A 15,882-nucleotide genomic window follows, 5' to 3' on the forward strand; every position below is an offset into this window, starting at 1 on the left:
AGCAGCCATTGGAGGTTAGTGTTTTTTCTGGGCTTAGTGATAATGTTGAAATTGGTATCTTCTTTGACATTATCATCTTATATTCAGCAAGGCCACAAAGAACCCCCAAGCACTGAAGTGGCCACGCATAGATTGCCATCTTTCAAAATCTATAGATTCTGTAATAGTCTTGGCAGATTGGTGGCTAGTAAATGTAACTTTGCTATTTAAAAGATGAGGGAGGGAGAAAACCAGGGCTTACAGATCAGTTAACTTAATAATAGCAGCATGGAAAATAGTGGAGTCTGTTATAAAGTTTGTTTTAATAGACCACTTAAAAAGTAGCAAAAGTACTACTCAAAGTCAACATTGATTTTTGAAATGGAAATCATGTATGAAAAGCCTATTGGAATTTTTTCAGGATGTAACTAGTAGAATAAATAATCAACAGCCAGTGGATATTGTGTATTTGGATTTTCAGAAAGCTTCTGATAAAATTCCACTTAACAGATTAATGTCCAAAATAAAAGCACATGGGATTAATATATTGGTATGGATTGAGATTTGGTTAATAGACAGGAAAGAGAGAATAGGAATAAATTAATCTTTTTCAGAGAGAAATGCAGTGACAAATAGGTACCACAGGATTTGAGACTTGGGCCCTACCTACTTACAATGTATACCAACAATTTGGATGAAAGAATCAAATGTAATGTCTCTAAGTATATTGATGATGCAACGTTAGGTGGTATTGTAAGTGATGAGGAGAATGTATAGAGCCTTCAGGGCAAGTTGAGTGAGTGCTTAAATGCATAACAGATGCAGTATAACATGGATAACTGTAAAGTTTGTTAGGCAAAACAGGATGGCAGAGTATTATTTAAGTGATTGTGAAATTTTGTTGTGCAGAGGGATCTTAATGTCCCCGTACACTGGTCACTGAGAGGAAGCACACAGATGCAGCAAGCAGTCAGGAAGGTAACTGTATGTTGGCCTTCAGTGCAAGTTGATTTGAGTACAGGAGCAAGGAATTTTTACTGAAAATATATAGGACCTTGATGAGACCACAACTGGAGTTTTGTGTGTGAAATAATTCCACAGATTTCGGTATGCTGTCACCAAGTCAGCCTTTATTTACACGTGGAGAGCCCTTGACACTGATCCAACTCCCTCAGAGCCAATTCACAGAGTGAACAGGGTGTCTGAGACTGCTGTTGTTATCTTTTTGCCTGGACTCCCTGATCAGACAAGGTTAAGAGCCCCAGTCAGGGAACTCGTATTCTATGAGGTCCATGTGGCTGATCTCATTACAATCACTACCTCTCTCCCCCTCTGAGTACAAGGACATAGGCTGGTTCTTTTTCTTTGTATCTCCTCCTGGGGTGTTTTAGCACTGGGTCAGGTTCTTCCAACTCTGCCTCTAATAGGGGTGGCATGTAACACACAGTAGCATGCCTCTTTTATTTCTCTATTCATTTGTGGGATGTGGGCGTCGCTTGCTGGCCAGCATTTCTTGCCCACCTCTAGTTGCCCTTTAGAAGGTGGTGCTGAGCTGCCTTCTTGAACCGCTGCTGTGGGTTGACCCACAATGCTATTAGGGAGAGAATTCCAGGATTTTGACCCAGTGACAGTGAAGGAACAGCGACATATTTCCAAGTTAGGATGGTGAGTGACTTGGAGGTGGTGATGTTCCCATATATCTGATGCCCTTGTCCTTCTAGATGGAAGTGGTCGTGGGTTTGGAAGGTGCTGTCTGAGGATCTTTGGTGACTTACTGCAGTGCATCTTGTAGATGGTACACACTGCTGCTACTGAGCGTCGATGGTGGAGGGAGTGAATGTTTGTGGATGTGGTGCCAATCAAGCAGGTTGCTCTGTCCTGGATGGTGTCAAGCTTCTTGAGTGTTGTTGGGGCTACACTCATCCAGGCAAGTGGGGAGTATTCCATCACGCTCCTGACTTATGCCTTGTAGATGGCGGGTAGGCTTTGAGGAGTCAGGAGGTGAGTTACTCGCTGCAGTATTCCCAGCTTCTGGCCTGCTCTTGTAACCACTGTGTTAATGTGGTGAGTCCAGTTGAGTTTTTGGTCAAAGGTAACCCCCAGGATGTTGATAGTGGGGGATTCAGTGATGGTAACACCATTGAATGCCAAGGGACAGTTGTCTCTTATTGGTGATGGTCATATCCTGGCATTTGTGTGGCGCGAACGTCACTTGCCACTTGTCAGCCCAAGCCTGGATATTATCCAGATCTTATTGCATTTGAACATGGACTGCTTCAGTATCTGAGGAGTCACGAATGGGCCTGAACACTGTGCAATCATCGGTGAACATTCCCACTTCTGACCTTATGATGGAGGGAAGGTCATTGATGAAGCAGCTGAAGATAGTTAGGCCTAGGACACTACCCTGAGGAACTCCTGCAGAGATGCCCTGGAGCTGAGATGATTGACCTCCAACAACCACAACCATCCTCCTATGTGTCAGGTGTGACTCCAACCACCGGAGAGTTTGCCCCCGATACCCACTGATTCCAGTTTTGCGAGGGCTCCTGATGCCACACTCGGTCGAATGCAGCCTTGATATCAAGGGCTGTCACTCTCACCTCACCTCTGGAATTCAGCTCTTTTGTCTATGTTTGAACCAAGGCTGTAATGGTGTCAGGAGCTGAGTGGCCCTGGCAGAACCCAAACTGGGCGTCACTGAGCAGGTTATTGCTGAGCAGGTGCTGCTTGATAGCGCTGTTGGTGACACCCTCCATCACGTTACCGATGAGCGAGAGTAGACTGATGGGGTGGTAATTGGCCAGGTTGGATTTGTCCTGCTTTTTTGTGTACAGGATATGCTTAGGCAATTTTCCACATTGTTGGATAGATACCAGTGTTGTAACTGTACTGGAACAGCGTGGCTAGGGGAGCAGCAAGTTCTGGATTACAAGTCTTCAGTACTATTGCCGCAGTGTTGTCAGGGCCCGTAGCCTTTGCAGTATCCAATGTCTCCAACCATTTCTTGATATCACATGGAGTGAATTGAATTGGCTGAAGACTGGTATCTGTAATGCTGGGGACCACTGGAGAAGGCCGAGATGGATCATCCACTCGGCACTTCTGGCTGAAGATTGCTGCAAATGCTTCAGCCTTACCTTTTGCACTGATGTGCTGGGCTCTTCCATCTTTGAGGATGGGGATATTTGTGGAGCCTCCTCCTCCAGTGAGTTACTTAATTGTCCCCCACCATTCACAACTGGATGTGGCAGGACTGCAGAGCTTAGATTTGATCCATTTGTTGTGGGATCGCTTAGCTCTGTCTATCACTTACTGCTTTCGCTGTTTGGTGTGCAAGTAGTCCTGTTTGGTGGCTTCACCAGGTTGATACCTCATCTTCAGGTAAGCCTGGTGCTACTCCTGGCATGCCCTCCTGCACTTTCCATTGAACCAGGTTTGATCCCCTGGCTTGATGGTAATGGTTGAGTGGGGGATATGCCGGGCCATGAGGTTACAGATTGTGCTGGAGTACAATTCTGCTGCTGTTGATGGTCCATAGCGCCTCGTGGATGCCCAATTTTGAGTTGCTAGATCTGTGCGAAGTCTGTCCCATTTAGCACGGTGATAGTGCCACACAACACGATGGAGGTTGTTCTCAATGTGAAGGCTGGACTTGGTCTCCACAAGGACTGTGTGGTTGGTCACTCTTACCGATACTGTCATGGACAGATGCATCTGCAGCTGGCAGATTAGTAAGGATGAGGTCAAGTATGTTTTTCCCTCTTGTTGGTTCCCTCACCACCTGCCGCAGACCCAGTCTAGCAGCTATGTCCTGTAGGACCCGACCAGCTCGATCAGTATTACTGCTGCCGAGCCACTCTTGGTGGTGGACGTTGAAATCCCCCACCCAGAGTACATTTTGTGCCCTTGCCATCCTCAGTGCTTCCTCTAAGTGTTGCTTAACATTGAGGAGATTCATCAGCTGAGGGAGGACGGTATGTGGTAATCAGCAGGAGGTTTCCTTGCCCATGTTTAACCTTGCGCCCAGAGCATCTCGGAAGCAATTCATTCTCCTCTTTAAGCAGCAAAAGCGTTGAGGCGGCTGCATCTGCTGTGTCCAGCTTGCATTCCGAGCTTTCTTCAATGTATGACAGAGAGGAAGAACCCACGACCTCTGGAACAGTTGGAAGGGCTGTTGAGGTAGACAGGGTGGTTAAGAAGGCATTTAGCATGCTGGCCTTCATTGCTCGGACCTTTTAAGTATAGGAGTTGGGACGTCATGTTGAGGTTATACTAGACATTGGTGAGGCCTTTTCTGGAGTACTGTGTCCAATTCTGGTTGCCCTGTTATGAAAAGGATATTATTAAACTGGAGAGGGTTCAGAAAAGATTTACCAGGATGTTTCCAGGAATGGAGAATTTAGTATATAAGAATAGACTGGAAAGACTGGGATTATTTTTTCACTGGAGCATAGGAGGTTTAGGGGTGACCTTATTGAGGTTTATAAAATTATGAGGGGCATAGATGAGGTGAATGACAAGTGTCTTTTCCCTCGGGTGGAGGAATTCAAAACAAGGGGGCATATTTTTAAGGTGAGAGGAGAAAGATTTAAAAAGGGCATGAGGGCTAATTTTTTTTACACAGAGAGTGTCGTGTGTGGAATGAACTGTCAGAGAAAGTGATGGATGCAGGTACAGGTACAACGTTTAAAAGACATTTGGGTAGGTTCATGAATAGGAAAGGTTTGGAGAGATATGGGCCAAGTGCAGGCAAGTGTAACTAGTTTAGTTTGGGAACATGGTTGGCGTGGACTGGTTGGACTGAAGGGTGTGTTTCGTGCTGTATGACTATGACTCTATTGTCATCCTCGTGTTTGAAAAATGAACTCTACGCACATTCAGCCACTTTGAGTGGACTTCTACAATTACTAAGAACTTTGAGCCCATGAAAGGACCTGCGTAGTCAATGTGTAACCAAGTCCATGGTATACCTGGCCTTTCCCATGAATGTGGGACAGCTGCTGTTAGTAATTTTTGTCTTGTTGGTACTATTGGCACTGCCCCTCAATGCAGCAACATCTGCATCCAGATCTAGCCACCAGACAGAACTACTCACCAACATCTTCATTTTGAAAACCCCTGGATGATCCTTTTGGAGTTCAGCCAGTATATGGCAGCATACTTTGCTTGGGACAATCACTCTTGCTTCCCATAATAATATGCTGTCCTCTACTGTGATCCAGTCTCTGCTGGTCCAGAAAGGTTTCAATTCTGGTTGTGATTTCACTTAGGTTTCCCTAGTCATGACCAGTTGTTTCAGCTTTGCCAGGACTGGATCTTTCTGCATCCAAAGTCTGAGATTGTTAGTTGTGCCTGGAAGTGTGTCGAGAACACTTAATACCATGTCGGACCCTTCCAGTGGCGGTACTACTGGTGGTGCATCTGCCAGCGGGAGGTGGCTCGGTGCATCCACATTTGCTATCTGGCCTTCTGGACTGTGTTCCAACTTATAAATTATACGCACTTAGAATTAGATCCTGCTGATGAATTCGGCCTGAAGCTATGGGTGACACTGCCTTCTCCTCTTTAAGTAGACCTGGCAGGGGTTTTTGGTCCTTAATTTTTACAAACTTATGTCCATAAAAATATTGTTGGAGCTTCCTGCCTCCAAATATGACCACCAAACCTTCCTTCTCTAACTGGGAATTCTGTGTCAGCCAAAGTCCTGGATGCAAACACTATTGGGTGTTCCTCTCCATTGGGCTGTCAATGAGTCAATACTACCCTGATGCTGTACAGGGAGGCATTTCATGTCAATACCAGATCTCGCTTGAGACCATAGTATGCCAACACCTTGATAGCTGTTTCTTCACTTACTAGAAATCTATAGCTTGGATACGTGACCGTTTCCACGGCTGACCCTTTCTTTAAGAGTTGATGCAAAGGTGCCAGCGTGGAAGCCAGGTTATGTATGAGCTTTACGTAATAATTCACCAGCCCTAGGAAGGACGTAAGCTCTGGTACAGGCGTGGGAACCAGGGCACCTTTGAACGCCCTCACTTTATCTTCCAACAGGTATCAACCGGTCTTGCCTGGAACACATACTTCTTCCTTCTAAGGCGTGCGCCGACCTTGGAGAAGCATCTAAGGACTATGTTCAAGTTCTCTAAGTGCTCATTATTGATCTCCTCTGTTATTAGCATGACATCTAGGTAAATGGCAACCTGGGGTAGACCTCATAAAATGTTCTCCATCATCCACTGAAAAATTGCACAGGCTGATGATACCCCAAATAGGAGTTTCATAAGTTGATGCATTACCCTATGGCTATTAATTGTAGCAGACTTCTAGGAATCCTCATCTGACCGCTATTGCACGAACATATGTCTCATGTCAGTTCCGTGAGGACAGCTCCCGTGCCCGCTTTGCGTGTAAATCCTGTCTGCAAGGGATTGGGTATTTATCCAGCTGCGAGAAGCAGTTTACCATTCATTTAAAATCCCCACAAAGGCAAACTGACCTGTCAGGCTTCACAATCGATACAACCGGTTCTGCACATTCTGCAAACTGGACTGATTTGATGATTTCTTTGCTTTCCAGTCTTCTGATTTCTGCCTCTACTTTTGCCCATAAGGCAAATGGCACTGGGTGAGTCTTGCAGAATTGTGGAATTGCTTCCTGGTCAACATGCAAGGTGGCCTTGCCTCCTTTGATAATCCCTCGACCTTCCTGAAAAACGTCCAGGTATTTAATTAGGACTTCATCCAGGCAGCCATTTTCTAATCAAAAACTGTTCAGCCAGTCTAGGTTAGTCTTTTTCAGGCAATTTCACCCCCATCAAGCATGTGCCTGAGCCCTTTACTACAATCAGTGGTAACTAAACCAGCTGCATCTGGTCAGAGACCAGAACCAAAGTTATACCCTTAATCTGTAAAAGTTCCCAGTATAGGTTCTCAGTCTAGCCAACGTCTTGCACAAACTTAAGGGTTGGAGTCCAAAGTGTTAAAGAGTGGTTTTGTAATCACTGAAACAGCCATGCTGGTATCAACTTCTATTAGAACTGGGTGACCATTTAACCAGACGTTTATTTTGATTGATTGTTGGTTATTTAGTTATTCTGATTTGGATATTGCTAAGCAATTTACCTGCTCCACCCCACTCTGCTAGATACCGGCCTATGATTTCGCATACACAATTTAGGTCTAGTGGGTCTCTTGATAACTCGAGTCCACATACTGTCAGCAACTGCAATGGCTTGAAGAAAATTTTAACCATTTGACCAAGGCTTGGCTTTGTTTTGTTGTCAAGTGACCTAGAGTCCCTCAGTTCAGGATATGTCCTGAGTGAGGCTATGCAATTGCCTTCACTCAAATGGTGTCCCCCAAGCTCAGTCGGACTGGTCAGGGTGCCCACTTCCATCAGAATACCCTGCAACCCGTATGCTCCACTTGCCGCATTTTACTATGATAAAGCTAGTTGTAGTGCCTTTTTGAGGTCAAGTTGGGCTTCAGCTAGTAGGCACTTTTACATGGTTACATCATTAAACCCACTACCAAACAGTCTTCCAACATCTCATTAAGGGTTAAACCAAAGTCACGTGCCTCTGCCAGTCATCTTAACCGTGTCAAAAATCCTGATACGGATTCCCCTGGTTTTCGAATTGCTGAGTAAAACTGATGTAGTCTCAGAATTAAAGGAGGCTTGGGGTCGTAAAGTTCCTTAAATAAATCCATCAGCTGTTGAAACATTTTAGTATCTGGTGCCTCAGGGAAAGTTAGGCTCCTAATAACGGAAAAAGCTGTGGGACCACAAGCTGTCAGGAGAATTACTTGTACTTTTTATCAGCTGCAATGTCATTTGCCTGAAAAAAATTCTTTCCACAGGGCCCAGTCTTCAACGGCAGGATCAAACAAGTCAAGCTTCCCAAATAACGGCATGATGCCAGAAATGCTTACCCCAACTCAAAGATACCTGTTGCGAGTGAAATTTCTTCCGGCCTACACTGTTTTCTTTCATCACCACTGAAATAATTGCACAGAGGCTGGTATTCTATCACCAAGTCACCCTTTATTTACATGTGCAGAGTCCATGACACTGATCCAGCTCCCTCAAAGCCAGCTCTCAAAGTGCATAGGATGTCTGACTGTCCTGTTATTATCTGTCAGCCAGGGCTCCCAGATTGGACCAGATTTTCAGCCCCAATTAGGGATCTCATATTCAATGAGATCCACCTGGCTGACATTGTTACAATGTGCAGTTTTGAACTCCTTACTAAAGAAAAGATATATTTTCCTCAGAGGAAGTGCAGAGAAGACTGGCCAGATTGAATCCCAAGATGGCAGTTTTTAAAAAAATTATTAGTTTGTGGGATGTGGGCATTGCTGGCTTGCCAACATTCATTGCCTTTCCTAGTTGCTCTTGAGAAGCTTGATCATTTGAGGAGAGATTGGATTGACTGTGCCTGTATTCTCTGGAGTTTAGAAGGAAGAGAGGGATCACGTTGAAATGTCAAAAATTTGGCAGGCTGGACAGACCATGCAAAAGTGATGTTTCCATTGGCTGAGGGGGTGGGAGTGATCCAGAACAAGGGGTCATTCGCAGTCTGTGGATACAGGTAGACTATTGTGCACTGAGATGAAGAGAAAGTTCTTCATTCAGAGGGTAGTGAAGCTGTGAAATTTATAGAAGGCTATGAAGGCCAATTCACTGAATGTACTTAAGACAGAGAATGATTTCTAGAGTGTAAGTGTATCAAGAGGTTTGGAGAGAGTGTGGAAGTATGGCGTTGAGATAGAGGATCAGCAATGGTCTTGTGAATGGTGGAGTGAGTTCTGTATGTTGAATGTATTGCTCCGGGTCCTATTTTTAGTGTTTCTGTGAACAAGCAGGTAATCTGTGGAGAATGTCGGAAATAGAAAAGGATATCAGTATTAGCACTCCTGATACAAAAACTGAAATTGCTGGAAAATCTCAGCAGGTCAGACAGCATCTGTGAACAGAAATCAGAGTCAACGGTTTGGGTCCAGTGACTCTTCTTTAGACCTGATGGTAGCTCGACAAAAGGATGGCTTTTATAGAAGAAGGGAGGAGGGTGGAGAGTAAATGATTGGTGGAGATAGAGTCAAAAGAGAGAGCAAAACAGCTGGGCAGACAAAGGAGTGGCTAAAGATCAGTCTGGGTGAATGAATAGTTGCTAATGGGGATATTTAGTGGTTGACAATGTGCAGTAGTGTGTAGTAGCAACCCTTGTGATGCCTACGCCTGGTATGTGGGTTATGGGGGAAAGCATGGGGAAAGGTAGGCAAGCCTTAAAATTGTTGAACTCATTATTAAGTCCAGAAGGCTGCAGAGATCCCAAGCAGAAAATGAGGTGCTGTTCTTCCAGTTTGCACTCGAGCACTGCAGCAAGCCTGAGACAGGGATGTTGGCCAGAGAACATAGCAGTGTGTTGATGTGGCAAGGAAGTAGAAATTCAGGATCTTTTTTTGTGGACAGAAGGTAGGTATTCTGCAAAGCAGTCACCCTGCCTGTGCTTCATTTCCCCAATGTAGAGGAGACCACAGTACTCCTGATCCCTCATATCAATCGCAATGAAATAACAGGACAAAATTTGGCTGGAAGCTTTGCCTCCACATCAGATGTATGTTGCAGAACCAAAGTGCTAATGCTACACTGGGGGAGTTAAGTGTTATCAAACTTGAATTTTAATAGCACCTATGGCAAAACAAAAGCCACCCTTGAACATCACAGATGATGTCATTGCATGCATACAGTTAGATGTGAGAATGTGTTTTTGTCTTGTAATTGTACAGGTAAGTTGGGTACAAACATAGCAAGATTTTGAATTTGTGTCCTCAGGAGTTGCAGGCTTTGCCTGAGACTAATGTTGATACTTCACCTCCCCAAACCACCACCTCCCCTCCCCTCCCGCCTCCCCCCCATTCCCATTCATCATCATGTTCCCTTTAGTGTGACTGTATCTGCATCCCCACTGACCTATTAGTCTCTCCCCATTTCTATTCAGCCCCCTTATCTTACTGTTATTGTATACCATTTACTGTCAGGACCCTTCACTTTGCAAGTTGCCATGTCCTTGTTGGCCATGCACTCTGCTCAAATTGAGACTAGCATGATTGTGGACTATACAAATCATCCCTTCTGCAGCTTCCTGTTCTTTCTTGTACTGTTTGAGATCCCACCCTTTGTTTTATTTCACCATTGTCATTCCCTAAGTGACCCAGTCCAAGCCCCAGACATGATCTTTCTGACTTTCACCAGGATTTCATGGACTGTCCCCTGATGAGCCCCATAACTGTTAAAATCCAAACCTCCCAGAACTGACAATGACCCAATCTCCAGGCTGGCTCAGGTTTGTGCACAGACCCCAACCCTTGGATGTATGTCACCACAACTCACTGACTAACGTACCTATATTTCCTGAATTGGTTAGACGAGATTAACCGACTGATCTTAGCCCAATCCCTGGTCTACAAAGGCACTGATCTCTAGACTATGGTCAGACCAAGCACCTGACTGACCATGACCAAGCCTTGGATTGAGATTGGATGAGCCCCTTGACTGAGTGTGGCAGTACCCCCTGACAGGCCATAGTCCCTCTTCATTCCACTAAATACTGGCCCTCTTTGACTCTCAGACATGGCTATTTGGTGGAATCACATTCAGTGTGTTGCCGTGAAAGCTGGTGGCACATGCTGTGGGCATGATATCGGATGTAGCCTGGTCCTGTACTCTGTTGACTGTTCAGTGTTTTGAAACATGACAAGCTACAGTACCTGTAAACAGCAATGCTGTTTGAGCCTGTGTATAAAAAAATCAATGCAGGCCAGAGTCTGGAAACCTCCAAGTCAGTGGAAAGTTAGTGAGCACTCAGAAAGTAAACTAACAATCATTAGATGCATCCTGTGTTGATCGATAAGGTATGTGTGTCCATGTGCACAAAGCAATCTGGCAGAAGCATGCAAAGCAGAATTGTCGCTGAGCTCCAAAGTCCTGAAAGGCCAAAGAGGTGTGTGAGTTATTGTGAGATTGACCATGATGATGTGGTGAATCTGGTGGTTTGGCAATGCCCCTTAGGTGGAGGAAGGGTAAAAGAGCACAGTGTCCGTAGACCATGCAGCGAAGTAGTGGTGATGGTGGAGCTAGACGACGGCCAAGAGAACCAAGATGGTGAGCTATAGCATCAGGTAATTGCTGTAACTTTCATATTAGCAATTAGCGTCTTCTAGTTTCTTGATGAAGGAGGGCAAATGGGGAAATGCAAATTAATAAAAATAAGATTTTGCAGCTCATTAGTGAGAGTCAGAACACCTTAAGGGGAAAATTAGAAATAATTTCACAAATTTCTCACCATTCGCCACGCCACTCAAAATGTGAAAAAATTTCACCATGTAATGCTATCTCTGTCTTTGGATGCTGTCATTACATGTTGAACTTTTCCAGCATTTTACGTTATTTCACACATCGTTCACTTGACGAAGGGACTGCGCACTGAAAGCTTGAGATTTCAAATAAACCTGTTGGACTATAACCTGGTGTCGTGTGACTTCTGACTTAGTTCAGGGAAAGCATTAAAGCCAACATCACACCTGTCTGCTTGCTAGTGCAGGCAGACTTCCACTTGTGCCATAGGATCTTAAAAGAAAAGTGGAATGTTCTTTCAGTATCCTGATCAATTTTCCTCCCTCAACCAACACAGCCAGAAGTAGATTAACTATTTAGTTATTCATTACTGTTTGTGGGAAGTTGCTGACAGAAAATAACTCCCCCATTCATAGAATCATAGAATGCTTACAGTGTGGAAGCAGGTCATTCAGCCCATCAAGTCCACACCAACCCTCCAAAGAGCGTCCCACTCAGACCCACCCCCATTCCTATCCCTACCTGACCTTCACATCCCTGGACACTATGCACTATTTAGCATGGCCAATCCACCTAACCAGCATGTCTTTGGATTGTGGGAGGAATCCAGAACACCTGGTGGAAACCCATGCAGACACAGGGAGAATGTGCAAACTCCATATAGACAATGGCTTAAGGGTAGAATTGAACCCAGGTAACTGGCACTGTGTGGCATTAACCTATGTGACATCGGTAACTGCATTTCAATTTTTGATTTTGAAATGCTTTGATTTGTTTTGAGATGTTTTAAGGAGATATGTAAATACAAGTCTATATTTTAATTTTCTTTTCCCTTGTCTGTTTCAGAGGACAGTACTTGGTCTACATGAGGGAAAGTGATATTAAAGCACAGAAGCGGGAGTGGAAGCGATATGAGTTCCATTATGACAATGTGCTATGGGCTTTACTGACTCTCTTCACTGTGTCAACTGGAGAGGGCTGGCCAGAGTATGTTTTATTAATAAATGCAATTACAGTCAATTTTTTGTTTATTTTATCCCTCAGTTTAATATTTTATGAAATTTCACTGAAATTTAGTGTTTCTATTATATGATTGTGAGATAGAAAAAGATGTAATAGGATCAAATATGATGTTCCACATAAACAACCAACCCACACATTATCTACATCAAAAACATCTAGTACATTATGCATTATTTATGAATCTGAATGTGGGCCACCATTGAACAGGCAAGACACATTTGAACAGCATATGCTTGTGAACTTACTGTGCATTTTTTGGTAAAACGATGAAATACAAAGCAGAGTTGTTTACTCACTAAGTATTTTACTACTGCCTTGATTAGTGAATAGCAGTAGATATTTGTAACGCAGAAATGTGCTTAAAGTTTTTTGAGAAGATTTGTAGCTCAGGTTGTGAATGAGGTTGTAGACTTGTTCACCGAGCCAGTATATTTGATTGCAGATGTTTTGTCACCCTGCTAGGTAACATCGTCATGGAGGTGCACTGACAATGTTACCTAGCAGGGTGACGAAGCTTCTGCAATCAAATCTTTGCTTCAGTATTCACCGGTGAGTGGGACCTTGACGTGTGTGAGGACAGCATAAAACAGACAGATATGTTCGAACAGGTTGATGTTAGAAAGGAGGATGTGCTAGAAATTTTGAAAAACATGAGGATAGATAAGTCCCCTGGGCCAGATGGCATATATCCACGGTTTCTATGGGAAGCGAGGGAAGAGATTGCTGCCCCTTTGGCGATGATCTTTGCGTCCTCACTGTCCACTGGAGTAGTACCAGATGATTGGAGGGTGACAAATGTCATTGCCTTGTTCAAGAAAAGGAATAGGGATAATCCTGGGAATTACAGACTGATCAGTCTTACTTCTTTGGTGGGCAAATTATTGGAGAAGATTCTGAGAGATAGTATTTATGATCATTTGGAAAAGCACAGTTTGATTAGAGATAGTCAGCATGGCTTTGTGAGGAGCAGGTCGTGCCTCACAAGCCTTATTGAATTCTTTGAGGATGTGACAAAACACATCGATGAAGTTAGAGCAGTGGATGTGATGTATCTGGATTTTAGCAAGGCATTTGATAAGGTTCCACATGGTAGGCTCATTCAGAAAGTAAGGAGGCATGGGATTCAGGGAAATCTGGCTGTCTGGATACAAAGCTGGCTGTCCAATAGAAGACAGAGGGTGGTAGTAGATGGAAAGTATTCAGCATGGAGCTTGGTGACCAGTGGTGTTCCGCAGGGATCTGTTCTGGGACCCCTGCTTCTTGTGATCTTTATAAATGACTTGGATGAGGAAGTGGAAGGGTGGATTAGTAAGTTTGCCGATGACACGAAGGTTGGTGGAGTTGTGGTCAGTGTGGAGGGTTGTTGTAGGTTGCAACAGGACATTGACAGGATGCAGAGCTGGGCAAAGAAGTGGCAGATGAAATTCAACCCAGAAAAGTGTGAAGTGATTCATTTTGGAAGGTTGAATTTGAATGCATAATACAGGGTTAATGGCAGGATTCTCAGCAGTGTGGAGGAACAGAGAGATCTTGGCATCCACGTCCATAGATCCCTCAAAGTTGCTACCCAAGTTGATAGGGTATAAAGAAGGCATATGGTGTGTTGGCTTTCATTGGCAGGCAATTGAGTTTAAGAACTGCAAGGTTATGCTGCAGCTCTACAAAGATCTGGTTAGACCACACTTGGACTATTGTGTTCAGTTCTGGTCACCTTATTATGGGAAAGATATGAAAGCTTTAGAGAGGGTGCAGAGGGGATTTACCAGAATGCTGCCTGGACTGGAGGGCAGGTCGTATGAGGAAAGGTTGAGGGAGCTAAGGCTTTTTTCATTGAAGCAAAAAAGAATGAAAGGTGACTTGATAGAGGTGTACAAGATTATGAGGCATAGATAGAGTGGATAGTCAGAGACTTTTTCCCAGGCCGGAAATGACTATTACGAGGGGGCATAATATTAAGGTGATTGGAGGAAGGTATAGGGGAGATGTCAGAGGTAGGTTCTTCACACAGAGAGTGGTGGGCGTGTGGAATGCGCTGCCAACAGTGGTAGTGGAGTCAGGTACTTTAGAGACTTTTAAGTGACTCTTGGACAGGCACATGAAGGATAGTAAAATGTAGGTTATGCAGGGTAGATTGATCTTAGTAGGATAATATGTCGGCACAACATCGTGGGCCGAAGGGCCTGTACTGTGCTGTACTGTTCTATGTTCTATGTTCTATAAACACACTGGCTCGACAAGCAAGTCTATAACTGCGGAAATGCACATAAGGACGTTTATCCAAATTGTGTTACAACCCACTACTTCTGGAGTTGCTACAAAAACTAATGATTTAATCAAAACACACAAAGTCCACTACTTACCTGACTGTTAAACCTCTACATACACAAACAAATTAACATTGGTTTCATGGGTGGAAGGAAAATAACTGGGATACAATTCTGCTCTTCAATTCCCAACATCTTTCACTTTTTTGCAGGAGACTAAGTTCAATTGGCACAGCAACTACAAAGTCTCTTTGTCACTGTTAAAAAGACAACAGCTTCCAGGAACTGGTAGAAGAAAATAGCTGACTTTCTGCTTTCTGCAGACTTCAGATGTTTTTACTGCAGAGAGAGACTCATGCTCACAAACTGCCCTTCCAGCAGTACAAAAGCTTCTCCCTGTATCATTTACACGCACATGGTATTCATCTGCCCAGGACCCAATCACAGAGTAGTCGTCAGGTTGATGACCTTTGGCATTGGTGACTATTCATAATTAGCTAGTTTTTGCTGGCCGGATTTCACTCTGCACTCACCCCCAGTGCCGTGCTGACTACAAACACTTACTGCTTGACCAAAACAGCAGTGTAAACACCCATAAACAATGAATTTCACTAATTTGTTTTTAAATTGCAGCAATTCCTTCCATGGTCCTTTGTTTTAAAACAGGTCTTTTTCCATTTGGTCACAATCAAAGTATAAAAAAAAATGATATAGTCTTCACAATTGTTTGTGAGGTGTTACATACCAAAATTAATTCATGACTATATGCACTCATCATAGCTACATTTGTGGCTACTCGGCAATTTCTGTTGGCTTAGGTTCACAAAAGCTTATTCGAAGGCAACCGATGTCTGTAGAATTGAATTGAGTCATATTTCTGGCATTATCTTTATCAGTTCTATGTAAATAGATTGATGGGTTGTTGCATTTAAAATTGATAATACCTATAAAATTGATTTATGAAATAAAGAAACATGAATGGGAAATTCAGGCCTTCAAAATTTCATAGGTGTACAGTGGGATAAATTGTAAATGTTATCAATAAAGCAGAAAGCTATAGACCAATTGACTTCAATGTCTGTCATAGGAAAGATGCTCGAATCTATTTTTAAGGGGGATGTGGTGAGGCACTTGGAAGGTCTTAAAACCATGTTGACTCTGCCTGATTGCATTACGATGGGGAAATGACATTTTGCAAACTTATTTGAGTTCTTTGAGGAACTAACAAACAACATGGATAAAGTGGAAACCTGTA

The 15,882-nt window shown here is 43.7% G+C and overlaps 1 protein-coding gene across 1 annotated transcript in view; it reads left to right on the forward strand.

Moving 5' to 3' along the window:
* Positions 1–15,882, forward strand: part of LOC109912552 (voltage-dependent P/Q-type calcium channel subunit alpha-1A-like) — a 547,201-nt gene that overhangs the window by 375,693 nt on the left and 155,626 nt on the right. The window contains exon 28 of the mRNA XM_048617794.1: positions 12,187–12,327. Within this exon, the coding sequence (XP_048473751.1) occupies positions 12,187–12,327 (141 nt within the window). The remainder of the gene's footprint in view (positions 1–12,186; positions 12,328–15,882) is intronic.

The sequence above is a fragment of the Rhincodon typus genome, chromosome 38, assembly GCF_021869965.1.
Source record: "Rhincodon typus isolate 14 chromosome 38, sRhiTyp1.1, whole genome shotgun sequence".
In the NCBI taxonomy this organism is placed as follows: domain Eukaryota; kingdom Metazoa; phylum Chordata; class Chondrichthyes; order Orectolobiformes; family Rhincodontidae; genus Rhincodon; species Rhincodon typus.